Source organism: Macrobrachium nipponense, chromosome 18 (genome assembly GCF_015104395.2).
Source record: "Macrobrachium nipponense isolate FS-2020 chromosome 18, ASM1510439v2, whole genome shotgun sequence".
NCBI classification, from domain to species: domain Eukaryota; kingdom Metazoa; phylum Arthropoda; class Malacostraca; order Decapoda; family Palaemonidae; genus Macrobrachium; species Macrobrachium nipponense.
Window position 1 is genome coordinate 37,718,635 of NC_087211.1, and position 15,678 is coordinate 37,734,312.

The 15,678-nt window shown below is 40.4% G+C and overlaps 1 protein-coding gene across 1 annotated transcript in view; it reads right to left on the reverse strand.

The window, feature by feature from the left end:
- LOC135196983 (uncharacterized) overlaps positions 1-15,678 on the reverse strand; it is a 568,012-nt gene that overhangs the window by 432,795 nt on the left and 119,539 nt on the right. The window contains exon 2 of the mRNA XM_064223859.1: positions 8,523-14,829. Coding sequence (XP_064079929.1) covers positions 8,523-14,777 — 6,255 coding nt within the window. The 5' untranslated portion in view covers positions 14,778-14,829. The remainder of the gene's footprint in view (positions 1-8,522; positions 14,830-15,678) is intronic.

Here is a 15,678-nt window from a genome sequence, read left to right on the forward strand (position 1 = left end):
TCTCAGACACTCTACGATGGTAGTAAAAGCAGAAACTCCTCAACTGCTAATCTACCCCCTTTTGTCCTCTGCCCGTGTGTGTTCACCTACTGCTTAATCAGGACCATACCTTCCAACAGAAATCAAGACGGTAAAATACGGTTTTAGTTAGCAGTTAATTTTGTCTCTTTCTGTATTTATTTCTTTATTCCCTATGTCTGTGCTTGTGCGATCATTCATAGTTATCCCTTGTCATCTAATTCAAGTGCTGTGGTTCCCTTGTCTGTGATTAAGTAGTGTACTTTGCTTGAATGACCTCCTGATATTAGCAGTGCTAATAAAGTTTACTAATAAAGCACATAATTAGGTGTCTGTGTTTCACACCCTCCCATTCAATACAATAACGTTCTGTTACGTAATTCAGTCATTTCCTGCCCTTTGAGGGAATTCTGAGAACTTAATATTTTATTAAAACAAGTGTCAATATTTGCACGTGTTCAATCCTTTGCATGTTGCACACGTGTTTATAGAAAAATACCGTGTTCCAGATATCCTACCACCTTCGTCCTTATTGTGAGAGGTGGATCTCCTTTCGACCTTAGAAGCTCTGGACTCGCCTTAGATTCGTGCTCCAAGTCCTCAGCACGTGTCGGAACCCGAACACGTGTTTCCAGTGCTACAAGCAGCTGTTTTCATAATAAGTAGCGCCTTACTGGAGTCCCTACTACATAGCGTAATTAGTCTGTAAATATAATCCCTTAAAATTTGATCCTAAAGAGTTTTCCTTACAATTTTCCCTTGAGATCTAATCTCGGCCCTAGGCCGTAACTATGTTTATGAACTAGACTCCATAAGGCCATCCATTTGATAAAGTCAGATGTAGTTAATCCACTGCACAGCCTTCGAGTCCTAGATTTATAGAATATATATATATATATATATATATATATATATATATATATATATATATATATATAATCAGAATTAAAACCTGAACAATAATTTTCTTGTTTGGATAAAAAAAAAGTACACCACAAAACTGAATGTATCAAATTGAATCATTCTTGCTCGGAAAACTGAAAAAAAAAGAAATACAGAAAAGGTTCTGGACGAAAAAGGCTGAGAGCACCATCAAATATGGACAAGTCGCATCATAAATAATCCCGTACGAGTTTTAAATCCAATAAGGTAGAAGTCACTAATAGGGGATTACATAAAGCCCTAGAGATTACTGTGAGATGAGTAGGAACTTTCGGGATTTAACATACTGCTTCAGCAGAGGCTGATAACTACTACATCATTCAAGTTTGCTAACGAACCCTGACCACCATTTCGTGGAAGTTTATACACTCAAATAAGTCCAAAGTCTAATAAAAATGGAGACTTTTGTGTAATGTTAAAAAGCATGGCCTTAAACGTAAACACAAATACATATTTCCTGAAGCTTAATTAAAAAAAAACACCTCAAGGGTTCTGATGCCAGGTCTCGGTGAAAATAAGGCCTGGTGATTTTGAACCCAAAATGAACGTGGCAGGAGAACCCTCATTCCCAAATACCAGCTGATCTTAGATAGTGATTCAAAGTTTGAAACTCTTGGGTAATCACATTCCTCGTGTTTGAGAATGAGATTCTGGACGTCTGAAGCCGAAGTGAGGGCACACTGTGGCTGATGATGCATGTGGTAGGCAACTCTCGAGTCACTGTGCTAAAATATAGATGGACAGATTTTGTTTTGTTATCCTAAGACAGTGGATGCTTTGGTTTCGTGGACTAACAGCTCTTGAAGCAGGCCTGTTGTGTTGAGGTCTTTATTATGACCTCGCGCGAAGCACGAACTAAAAGATGAAGGTATAAGTGGAATTTTTCCTCGAAAACTCCGAGTTTCAGTTTCCAGGTTACCTTGATGATAAGGATGAAGTACGGGTCCAGCGGAGGAGACGGCGGTGATGGCACACCAAACTCGACACCCTCGAAATACTAGAGGAGGTCACAGACACAAAAATTATCGTTTATACTGCACATGTCAATTTTAAATTCAATAAGAAACACGAAAAAGAACCAAAACGAAATTGTAAAAAGGAAATTGCCTCCATAAGCTTGAGCAAGCGATGATACTCATTAGACCCCCTGGGTTGTCCATTAAGTCAACCCACGCAACATGCAGCCTCTGAATTTTCATTGGGGAATTTTAAACCACTGGTTATCATCTTACATAGAGAGAGAGAGAGAGAGAGAGAGAGAGAGAGAGAGAGAGGTCTTGCCCATGGCAATGCCCGCTGTGGAAGGATGAATCAATAGTCTGTGATTACGTGAACTCTGAACAAAATTATGACGATGAGACTAACATTACATCTGAACCTTCCAAAATATATATATTTTTAACTCCTAATTACGACCTTTGTGACAAATGTTATTTCGAAGACAAACAATGTAAATCCAATTGCGATGTCCAAACATATGTCTAGAGCTATTTAGGCTGAAATTCTTGTTCATTTCTGTCAAAAAGAGTTAATAAATTCAAATATTTACAAAGCCGTAAGCAAGATTTGCAGAGTAGGTTAGAGCCTAATGATTTTATCATCCTTGTAGCCAGAGAATAAATTGACATACCTTTGACAAAATGCCTCAGCTAGTAGCCTGAAGAAGTCTCGTGGCCTATTCAATATAAGGAAAGCGAAAATAAGAAAGAGAAAAAACAAAGACTAGGCAAAGAACGGACCTGGAAGCCATGAGCGCATGCAAGTATTTCCTCCAAGAAGCAGTAGCAGAAAAAGCATGCAACTATAACGAGACACTGTAGGTGGGAAATGCAAGAAAATTCAAATTAGTTAAAAGCAACGGCCTCTTTACGGTCCGTTTTCGTCGGCTAATCTCTCCTACTTGATGTTCTGCATATTAAAACCCATTTTAAAAGGACCTTTTCTCTCTCTCACTCTCTTGTTTTAATATTCAAGCAAAAGTGGGCTTAATTGTGTTTAGCATCCGGGGCCGAATTTTATTACGGCGGCCCCCGCTCCGGGAAAAGGAGACTCTAAAATGGTCTGGAAGTCGAAGCTGTTAAAATTGTTTAACTTCCATGTTGGTAGAGGCTATTCATCATTTTTTAACTTCTCTGTTCCCCATCTTTTCTTCTTGTTGTGCTTCTACTCATCCGAAAATCTTTGTATCTCTCCTATTTTCCATTCCCGTTTCTATTTAATTCCTATGATACCCTATAATTTCGGATCTGCTCCTCCTGTGTAATCGCCTTCGGCTGATTTTCAATTTTATTCCTTCTCTTCTTCTGCCCGTTATCCTTTAGGATTTTCTCTTCTCTCCTCAATTCTCTTTCTCATTGTTTCGCTTCTTTTGTTCGCTAGTTCAGAAATAAATGTGAGAGTCGTGCAAATAACTATAAAAACTAGCAACTTCTAAAGAAACAAGTTAGAATGCCTTCGCGTGAAGAATATGCATAATGAGGCGATCATTAAACGACTTTGGTTCCTTTCGTAGAAAAATACGCTTATATATCTCTGTTCACCTACGCACTGAATTAGGTAGTTGGCGATCAGGTTACTGTGGCGGATAGCAGCCAGACGGGTTGAAGGTTATAGGCTAGCAATCTCATCCCACAAAAGAGATGTTGAGAACAGGAAGGTTACCACTCCCGAAGTAACCTACGATTGCCTTTCTCCTCACGTACACACATAATGTATCTTTATATATAAAATATACTATAAATACATACGATGAAAGAAGCCCATAAAAACGGCAAATTGTATAAAATATCATTCTAGTTTTGGCGTTTTATGGATTCGTTTATTGCAAATGGAATTCTGTTTTTGAACAGAACATATTTAACAGTGTGTGTGTATATGTATATATATATATATATATATATATATATATATATATATATATATATATATGTATGTATGTATATATATATATATATATATATATATATATATATATATATATATATATATATATATTATATATTGTGTCTATCTCGGTTTAGTCATTGAATGACGTAAAGGTTCCGGCTCTTTGCTTTTGTCTATACGAATAAAAGGCAAATCATCTCGAATCCATCACACAATCCCTGACGTCGTCTTTAATTCGTCAAAACTTTCTTTCCCGAAATATGGAACTTCTTTGTGTCGAGTTTCCGAAAAGGTTTGAAATCCTCTCCTGCTCTGACACTGAAATCAAGTTTCATCTTGGATGGCTCAGGAAACATAGGGGAGGGAAATGAGGAAATGAATTCCACATCCTGAAAGTTAAACATGGATTCTGAAAAAGTGAAGATTATGCTGAAAAGTGCCGGATGTGCAAAGGACTGCTCTACTCCTTCTATCAATCGATTACTTTTCTACGATAAGGAACAACCTCACGGAGGAGGCCTGTGTTGCCAATGAGCCTTTGCCACTTTTACAACTAAGGGCAATCACTGCTGATCTCCTGGTCTCTCTCTCTCTCTCTCTCTCTCTCTCTCTCTCTATAGATTCCGCGGTAACTAGGCTTCGGAACCTCCAACTTTCAGGTGATAGTCCCTGCCTTCCATCTTCGTCTGGTCACTTAACCAAGACATATTATACGAAAAGGTTATTTAAGAAGCTTAATGACAATTTAGGCAGAATTGTTACGTCAAAACGCGCTGTGGCTTATAAAAAAAAGTCGACTGGATTTGTTAACAGAACAGGATCTTGACGTATATCCAGATCATCTGTCTCTCTGTCTGTCTGTCTGTCTATGAGTTCTTGCATTACCAAAATCGACGCAACGGAAAGTCGTAATGGTAAATAATTAAAATAATCAGCCCCAGCATAGCTACCACCCAGCGTTTTCCAGGACTTAATAACGAAATGCTACCAACCTCATCTACCCCTCTGCGTCGAAAGGTTTGCCAGCCTTGGCTTCCCACCCTGCGTTATGAGTTTCAGAGAGCAAGCAAGTACTATTTACAGAGCGAATGAAATATAATATTGACTCCTCCTAAATTCCGGTAGATATGAACATTTTCATATTTATTAAATCGAGTGAGTTGACGGATGCTCGATATGATGATGCTTCGCCAAAAATCCCGTGGAAATCAACTTTCATCAATGCTGCAAACAGCATCGCTGACGTCATCAATAATAGGCATAACAGCTGCAACATAATGGCTGCATGACACTCGCTGACATGGTCCACGCTGATGACAATAGTGTAAATAGTAATGATGTAAACAATGATGATGAACGAGCTTCCCGCTAATCACACTATTGTCATTAAAGTGGTAGTCGTGGATTTTATACGCACCATAATACACGCAAACTTACACGCACACGGACGCGCGCACACACACACACATGTATTATATATATATATATATATATATATATATATATATATATATATGTATGTATGTATGTATTATAGTATGTTTGTAAATACACACAAAACGAAATGGCTACCATATCACCTTTACGTCTGTGCTTAAGCAATCACATTTTAAATACAAAGTTCTAATGTATGAACATTTATTGTATTAAAAGAATTACATATACGTATATATACTACCCGAAATTTAACGAGCTTCACTTATTTTCCCTTCGCTTTATTTTCATGTATATCTTCGTTAGCCTTCGTTCTAAAGAAAAATCTCCTGTGAGAAATACAGAAAAATCGAGCAAGAAGTTAATATGGCACATTTCGTGGTCATCTATAGTAACGTGTCCTGACTAAAATCTTTTTTTCCAGTAGTATATATATATATATATATATATATATATATATATATATATATATATATATATATATATATATAAAGTAATACAATGGATGTGTGTGTGTTCCACATACACTGAACCGCATTAATCAATTTCACCAAACTTAGTATACATATGACAATGAACAATGTGGGGTTAAGATATCACTGGCACCAAAAGGGGGGTAGGGGATGGAAAAGGGGTGAAATGTAAAAGTAATCGAAAACGAGAAATATTAGTATCTAATTCACTGTTTTCGAGGAGGCTTAGATGAATAGTGACACTCCTGGTGCCCTTGAAGTCCAAGTTCAGCCGGGGGGGGAGAAGAATCAAACTATCTTCATAGGAATGAGAGGGAGAGAAAGAGAGAGATAGTTTATCGGTTGTAATCAGAGATTTCCGGGGCAGAGTGTGTATATAGGAGTATAGGTAGGTGCTTCTATGAATGTATTTATATAATAAGAGTTTTTGGGCACATTTATGTACCAGATTGTTTCAGGTTCAGATTTCAAATCTGGCTCTTTCTTTACCTATGTCTATGTACACAATGCATCAATAAAGTACGTTTTTAATACAATACTTGTTAGGCTTTTATGTGCATGAGTAACCATTACTACTGTGGATCACAAAAAGCAGTACTTTATCATTTTTAGTGTATTTTGAAATAAAACAGTGATTATAAAATTTTAATTAGTTTTATTTGTGATTTTTAAGTGTTCGACTGCTGAATAACTACTGTTTGAATCATAGAGCGACTGAACCGATTGCAGAGCCCCATCATCACTAGTTTGCACGGTCGTACGAAGCGTACGAATCTACAGTCCCGACACTGCATGTTTCATACCTATGAAACCATAATCCCTTGACTAGGTGTTTCAGTATACAACACAACGATAAAATTGCAGTGGTATTTAATTTTATTATTTATTCTTATATTGCACTGTCAACAACTTTGAACATGTACACCAAATCTGGGCGAAATTGGTTTGGTAGAAGCGGGTCAAAAATCGGTGGCAAGTTTTGGCCCAAAGAGACAGACAGACAAAGATATCAATTTAAATAAATGCCTTAAGAAATAAGATTTTTTTTTTCAAACACTTTTAGTGGGATATGTTGTATCTCTTCAGTTCTAGTTTCCATTCATTATTTCTTGGCTGGTTGTCGGTTAACCTCAATAGGTTACTGTCTACTTTTGTTATGCCTTTCAGTATTTTGAGAGAGTTAAAAAATGCTGCAAACGATTCCTCATAGTGATCTCTTCTCACTTTCATTGAAGCACACTACACACATAACCACATCCCGCTATTCTATCTCATTACTCCCTTCTCTGTCTATTCCTTGTATATAATTAGTCTCTTCCCCAACTTCTCTCTCTCTCTCTCTCTCTCGGCGTTTCCCTTGCTCTCATTGTTCTAGATCTCACTCTCTCTCTTCCCCATCACCCTCACCCTTCCTTCCCCCATCTTTCGTCCTCGGCCGCTGTCAACAAATATGACCGAGGTAATAACCAGTTCTTGGCTCAATCAGTCACAGTCAATCAGTGACACTCAAATCAGTCAAACTGGCGAAAGCTGACGGCTGCATCGGTCTTACCTCGCCTCCTCTACCCTTTGCACGAATGTCTCGTCATTCGGGGGGTGATTGATTCAGTCTTCCTGTCATCTCAGGATTCGAGTTCCCATTGTTTATTCTTTTTTTCTTTGTGTATTGTTCATTTCTCTGTGGTTGGTGCTGTTTCCGCTGATGCTTCATTGCGTTTGGGTCAGAGTGAGTTTTCTCTTTATTTGCGCTTGAAGGGCGGCTATTTTCATTTTGTTCTTATTTACCTCACATGTACTTTTGAACTCTAAATATTTGAGTAAGCCTGCATTCAGATCCACACATACGCACACACGCACACACACGACGTGCATTTGTGTGTGTGTGTTTTATGGTTCATGTGATTCTCAACTTCTTGCTTAAGTGGCTAATTTCGTTGCGTTCTTCATCCCAAAAGCCTAATGCTTTCATATATATATATATATATATATATATATATATATATATATATACATATATATATATATATATATAGTGTATATATATGTATAAATATATATATATATATATATCTATATATATATATATATATATATATATGTACACACACACACACACACACACACACACACACATTATATATATATATATATATATATATATATATATATATATATATATATATATATATATAGACACACATATATATATATATATATATATATATATATATATATATATATATATATATATATATACATTAGAGTATATGTCTTTATTAAACTCTAAAAATCTTTAAAAATAAAGTTACTATGAAAACGAAGAGATCAGTGTAAACATTCCAATATCCCATACTCGGATAAAATATTTTTGTTGACAGAAATAACTACAGAACGAGACAACAGTTACCTTATGGAAAGTAAATATAAAATTGTATACCTCGAATCAGTGTAATTCATATGCATTTACCAATTAACTAGAATTAAAGTATCCCAAATCTTATTTCTTATAGCTCGAAAAAATTGAATGCATTTTATAATTGCATGTCAAACTGCAATTAAAGATATAAATCATTATTTTCTTATATTTGCCTGCTTCCTCTTTGAGATTACTCATATATATTAATTTATAGTATTTAGTATTATGAATTTTCAAATCCATGTTTTCCTTCATTGACAATGTTAACGTAAAATAGAACATCAGAAATATCGCTGACCTCCCATGTCAGGAAAGTCACCAAGAGGAAAGCTTGAAATGGCCATAAGACTTACCCGAGTGTCGTAGTGGAACATGACGAGGCGGTGACCAGGTATGACCCCTTTCTCATTGATGTGTTTCAGGGCCAGACGAGCAGCTGCTAGTTCGGATGCCCCTCCGATGTGCTGGTCTGGCCGAGCTGTCAGATCGAACAGCCCTAAAATCGGCACCAGTCGCTCTGTCTTGACCTTAGTTTCGGGTGCCTCCTCTTTCGTATGCCCCCCCAACCTCCTCAGAGAGTTGCCCCGGTTGTGGGAGCGAGACTCGGCCTCGAAGTTACCTCGAGAGGTGGAATGGTCGCGATCGCCGGACGCGTCGAGGGAGAATTCCGATTCCGCTTCGGTGTTCGAATCGTCTCGGAATCTCATTCCTCGGTCGGCTCGAACAGACTTTTCGAGCTTCTTGAGCGGCGACCTTCGAACCGATCTGTTCACTTTGACGTGATGGTGAAAGAGCTGAGAGGGGGGAGGGGCAGACGGCTTCTTGGCGAATGTCGATGATATCTTTCCCTCCGAGAAACCTCCTGACGAAGTGACGAATTGACGGTTGGTGTTTTTGGAGTGTAACGATGAGTTCTTGTCGGGATGGTGGCGAACCATATCGTGAGAAGGAGGCTTTCGATAGACTAACTGATTGTCGACAGAAAAGTCCATTCGAATTCCGGGCAATCTTCTGCGACCTTGTACGATCTTATGGCTTCTAGGGTCTGACAGATGGTTAAGCGCTTCCAGTTGATGCGCCGTAACTTTACCTTGAGAGCGAAGTCGATATAACGATTTTCCTCTCATGGCCTCTTTGACACCTCTTTGAATTTGGTGGTATCGCTGGAATCGAGGAGACACTTTCAAGAATGGCTTGGGATACCTGAGAGAATGTTTAATACCATCGCTTGCCCTTTGCTGCTTCGTCTGCTTTGCTGAGGTGGCGGCGCGAGATTTTTGGGCGGCTTTGCGGTTGACGGCCTGGCGGCGTACCTCTAGGATTGTGTCGTTGTACTCGACAAAATCCCAAAAGCGCTCGCGTTCGTGCCTTGGGTGAAACTCTTTGCTTGAACGAGAATGACTCGAAGAAATTCTCGCTCTCGGCTCTTCTTTGCTTTTCGACTCAGTGGAACCAGATGAGGAGAATGGAAGGGGAAAGGAAGAAGATGAAGATTGTGAAAGCGGAGTTGCCAATGAAAAGGGCGTCGCAGACGTCGTCAGAAAATACTCCTTTGTCGTGTCTCCATCCTGAGGCGTCCCTTTCACTGGTCGCTTCCAGCCAGCTGTCTGCCCTACTTTTGGGAGCTCATCTCCAGCAAGCTCTGCTGGAAAACCATCCGGCGACAACAGGGAAAACTGCTGCTGCTGCTTCGCCTTGTCTGTCCAAAAAACGCCCTTTTTAAAAACCGGCCTCCCGAAAGGCTCGTCCTCGCTTCTCCCGTGGGACACAGTAGTGGACGACGAATCGGATTTATTTTCCCGGGAGGCAATATAGTCCCCGAAAGATGTGGGATCATGGACGAAACCACTCGATAAACCAGACGTGAGATTCCCTTCGAGCCTCTCCGAATCCACCGGGAGAATATGATCACCTGATAAAGACTGTTTTGAAGCATGAATGAAATCGAATATCTCCTCTGAACGTCCTTTCACGTGACTATCAGTTCCTTTTTCACTTTTCTCTCTCATTTGTTTGTCGCGCTTGTTCGTCATCGTGTGAGTATGGCCTATCTCCTCTTGTTCTTGTAATACCGGACGTAAGCCCAAAGAAGTCAAATTCCTTTTGACCGGAACTTCATCCAAACCTTTTTCTCCTGAGATATATTTCGTTTCTTCAAAACCTCGACTATTCGCACGCAAGTTTTGAAAGGGAATGTTTTCCGACAAATTAAAATCATTTCCTTGTGAATCATGCTCTTGGGTAAATCCATCAGCCTTCGGAAACTCGCCCTTATTGTTCGAAAGATTCACGACAACCTCTGATGTTTTGAGTGCCGTCAATGTTACGTTTTCTAAGAGATGGCGACAGTCTCCCGTGTCACTGCATCTGCCGCCTCTATTGCTTCGTACTTCCTCTGATTTGTTTTCTTCTGCGGTTTTCCAAGTTGATTCAGTGCTTCTTTGCCACTTTGGTGAAAGCGCTGGATGTAAAAAGGGGCTGGGCGAGACTTGGTCATATGTGGGTGTTGATGAGAACGATGATAACAGAGATGACGACGATGAAGATGATGAAGTTGATAATGATGATGATGGTGATGATAATGATGTAGTAAAAGAAGTAAATGCTGACGGAGAGGAAAATGGATGAAAGGGATCGTAGGTAGAAATACCGGAATTCAAATCAAAGTCACCACCATAGTCGGGATGATGTTTCGTATCCATCAACTCAACTGAGTCACTCTCGTTCTTTTGATCTTTCTTTCCCCTTGAACGAGTCTGCTGAACCTTCGATTTATGATTTGAGTTCGTTCGCCCTTTGGTCGCGTTCACTGCTTCCTTTGAGTTAGCGGAAAAACGCCTGATGCCTCTTCTTCTTCTTCTCCTCGACGGGCGTAGGCCGTGGCTCAGACGCCTCGCGTTCCTCTGCCTCCTGGCCCTCGAAAATGGCTTTTCTCTTTTCCGCGACAGTCCTCCTCCCCTTCCTTGCGTATCGTGGTCGGCGCTGCGTTTGTTTCTTTTTAATGTGTTCCTTGCGACTGAATTTTGTAAAGAACGTCTTCGATTTCGAAAGGATTTCTTTTGGGGATCAAGAGTCATCGATCCCCCGTCCGCGTCGGGTAGTTCAGTTGGAGGCTGTTTGATTGCTTCCGCTGCTTCAATTGAATGGCCGATGAGGCTCCTCTCCCCTCTGAGCATTGGTACCAAAGGATGTTGTGGCTCGGTAACTTTGCGAATCTTTCGCATTCCTTCCAACACTTCAAAAAGCTTCTTTGCCACTTGAGAATTATTGCCATCACGGTCACTTAAAATCACTTTTGATAATCGGATGAGACTAATATTGAACTGCAAATGTCTTGAGAGGAATGGATGCCACCTGGCATCCTCTGTACTGCCCATCCTATGAATAAAACCATGACTTCCCACTGTTATGAAGCAAGAATAAAGTCGACCACACATGCTCGAAATATCTGTACCTCTCGAGCTATCTCGTTGCTTCATCTCGTAATTCAAGTCGCTGCCAGATGAAGCGGAAACCGTTCCTCCTTTGATGAAGGCCACTACGTTTCGGACTCTCTCGGGTCTCCCAAGACCCGAGTCATAAACATATCCGTCAGCATGTTGCGCAAACCTTGGTATTGGAGGGCCGAGGGCCTCTGGCACAGGGGACTTTCTTTCACGACGTTGCAAATTACTTCCGGGCGTTATTGACTCTTTCCAGGAGTTATCCAGCTGATCTCGGCCTGGAAAAGGAGGGTAGGAGTAGACCTTGGGTCTAATTGCGGATGAAAACGCCCACGTGAAAAGCAGACTTCTTCCAGATTTATCGACCCTGCCAGCAAGATTCACAGCTGCTACAGTACGGACCTTGTGTTCGCTGGATTGTGTGGTTGCGTTGGGATTTTCCAGGAAACTCTTCATTTGCTCATTTGATCTTTTTCTCTTTTCCCCTTTACGAGACAGAATGATTTGGGCGGCGTTTTTCATAGACACATTTTCTAGACTTGGTTCAGGCCGTGACCTCTCACCATTAGAAATATAGTTTGGCCTCGAAAAAATTTCGCCATCATAAACTGGAAAATGCCGAGTTTGTACTGCTACTGCCCTTTTCCCACTACGTTTCCTTTTTAGTGAAAATAAATTCTTGTAAAGAGGTTCACCTTGAATGTAGCTATAAACATCGACGGGAATAAAGAACCCGTTTGCATAGGAAGGGTGATATGAGACTGCAGAATCAATCGACTGAGAATTAACTTTTTTCATGAGTAAATCATCCTTTCCAAATTGAGCAGTTAGTCCAGAATTAGACACTTCATCATTTCTGGCAACACTGTTTGCCACGGCGAAATCGAAATGACTTCCATTTTGAAAATCCTCGAGAAGAAAGCACTTCGTGTTTTTGCTGAATAGAAAACAAAAAATACTCTGCCTTTGTTTTCCTTGCTCTTGTCCATCTTCGTGATCTATCTCTCCTTTTATTCTCGAAAGATCTTCTTCCTCCCGTCGTCTTTTAAAGACTATGGGCTGCAAGGAGTACCATTTTGTTCCTCTTTTCATATAAACCCTTTTATTTGCGTTGGCACCATTTCTCTGCTCTCTTAAAAAAATAGTTTCGTGGATTTCTTTTTGTTTTGGTGTGGGAACTTTGTCTTTATTGCAATTTGTCATACTCGAAGACCCTCTTCTTTTGACTTCTCTCCTTTGCAGCAGACCTTTTATACTTTTAGATTCGTTTCTCTCAATACTTTCAAATTTCTTGACATCTCGTGCGTCAGGGTGACTTAAAGAAACCGAATTCCCAGCCCGAATCTGTGTTTTACGGCGATTGTGAAGCTTACAGTTCGAACTACTATTCGAACTTAAAGAACTCCTTTTTGCATCTGGAAGAAAGGTCCCTTTCGAATACATGGTTCCCGACTGGTTTTCCGTCCGTGTTGACGTCGTTGTCGTCGCTTCCTGTCGCAACGTCAAAACTCCATCCTTGATTCTATTTCGATGTGTCTCCCCCTGTCGGGAAGAATCGGCAGGGGTTGACAGTTGACTGTCACGGAAGCGTGTGGGAGATAGATCGAAAGAAGCCCTCTCCCTGTCTGTCACTAGAAATGATGAAGGCTGTTTATCAATGGTTGCTGATGCGTCTTTATCAAAATCTGAAAAAGGTGGTGACGGCGGTAGTGTTAAGAGTGGTGATGCCGGTGATAACAGAAATGCTGCTGTAAGGTTTGGCGACGAGGATAAGGACGATAATGGTAGTGATGGTGATGATGATGATGATGATAATGAAGGTTTTACTAATGAGCGTGAAGATGGAGAGGCAAACTGGGGCGACGAAGGAGGCGAGAGGGAGGAAGACGAAGAGGGGCCAGTTCCCGAGTCTCCCGTCAGGTGTAGCGAAGAGCCCGAATCAGGACGGCGCTCTTGGCCATGCATGATCAATCTTACCTCGGGCATCGAGCTACTCCTCCACCTACTCCTAACGCCCTTCCCCTCCTTGAAGATCGATGCCGAACACTTACGGCTCTGGTTATGTCTGAATGCCAGGTGCCACTTCCCTGGCACTCGAAACCGGGGTACATGTTTAATCGTTCCAGCAGGCTCCATTAAGCCTCTCGAAGCTTCATTAGATCGACGCGACTTTCGGCGTTGTAATTCATCGACGGAGAGGCCTAGTCTCCCAGCTTCCCTCTCAAAATTCATCATTGAGGAAATGGGTTCCTTAGGACGTGCCAGCGACCTCCAGATGTTATCAAAACCCTTATCATCGGCGCCATGATATTTATCCTCATTTCCATGGATATAACGTTCTCTTTTTCTCTTGTCTTCTCTTTCCTTTAACCCATTCTTTAGCTCGGGTTTTCCAGGAGAGTCTTCCCTCACTTCTCTCTTCTTCTTCCTCCTCTTGTACAAGAAAAGTCGTCTTCGTCGGTCCGACGCATCTACCGACCGACGACGATGAGAGGTGGCAGCAACAGCAACATGCCCGTGACGAGCCGAGTACTTAATCCCATAATGCCTTTCATTTCGACCTTCTTTCCAGGGTTCGGTCTTTCCGTTGTATCTCGTCACGCCCGTCGATGAACTCATCGGCTTCTCCATCAGTCCGTTTCCAGATGAAGTGGAAGCTGGCTTTAGGAATTCAGGTAACGGATCTGTCTCGGCTGGTTTTCTTTCACGTTCTAATGCCAAGGTCCCCTCCAGCCGAAAGGGCTCCCCGGTGGCTGTTACGAAAACCTCTTTCGAATTCTCTAAACGTCCCTCTTCGATTGCGTTAGATTTCAATTTCAAGTGGAGGTGGCCCTCTTCTTTTTCTTCTTCTTGCTCCCCCCTCGACTCCAGCAGAAGGAGCCTCTCGGCCTCTGGCGCTGGCGTCGAAAACGGCAGCTTTCTCGTGGGCGACGAAGGCCTCCTCCTCGGGAGGACCGATCGAGACCAGCCTCCTAAAATTGACTCAGGATTGTTAACATGATTTGCAGACAGACCTTCGGCGAAAGAAGGAGAATGGCGTCCGGGAAATACTTGTAGGAGGAGGAGGAGGAAGAGGAGGACGAACAGCGACAGGAAGGAGGTTCGGATGCATGGCCGGTCGCTTCTGGCAATGGAGTGGCCGTCAGAATGCGAAGGTCTCGACATTCTCCTCCTCACTCCTTCAGCAGATTCGTCTTCTGCGTCTGACACTGATCACCTGCCAAAGACGAGATAAGAAATCATTAGATGAGAAAGTAAAAAGCTAATATTACTAAAATTATATGTTACGTCAATCACAGTAATAACTGCATAAGAAGAGAAGTGGAAGATAAGTTTATTAAATAACACTAATAGCAAAATTGTAAACAGTCATGATATTAAAAAAAACAGAAATAATAAAAAACATGAAGAGAGGCGAACTGGAAGAATAAAACGGAGAAAATTATAGTTGCTTCATGATAAATAGAAAAATGACTGAAGATAATAATAACAATCACATAATCAGAAACCGAATGGGAGGAGGAGCAAGGTATAAGGAAGAAAAAATAAGAAAATAGCTTTCTATCATAAATAACGGCCAAATCTGAATGTGACAAAATAATCGACAAAACAAGCATAACAATAAAAAAAAAAAAAACTGAAAACGATGAATATAATTAATGAATTTCAAAATTATCAGTGTTTTATTAATGATTCACTTTTATTTCAAAGAATTATTTGTTTAAAAATTCTCCCCATACATCCCCATACATACATACATATACATACATACATACAACACACACACACACACACACACACACACACATATATATATATATATATATATATATATATATATATATATATGTGTGTGTGTGTGTGTGTGTGTGTGTGAGAGTGTGTGTGAATATACATATATATATATATATATATATATATATATATATATATATATATACGTATATACGTGTATAATATATAAGTGTGTGTGTAATATACCTGAATCACGATAATATGGAAAATGATGAATGTATAAATACAGGCAAAATATATGAAGGAAAGAGAAACGACTCGAGAGCTGCAA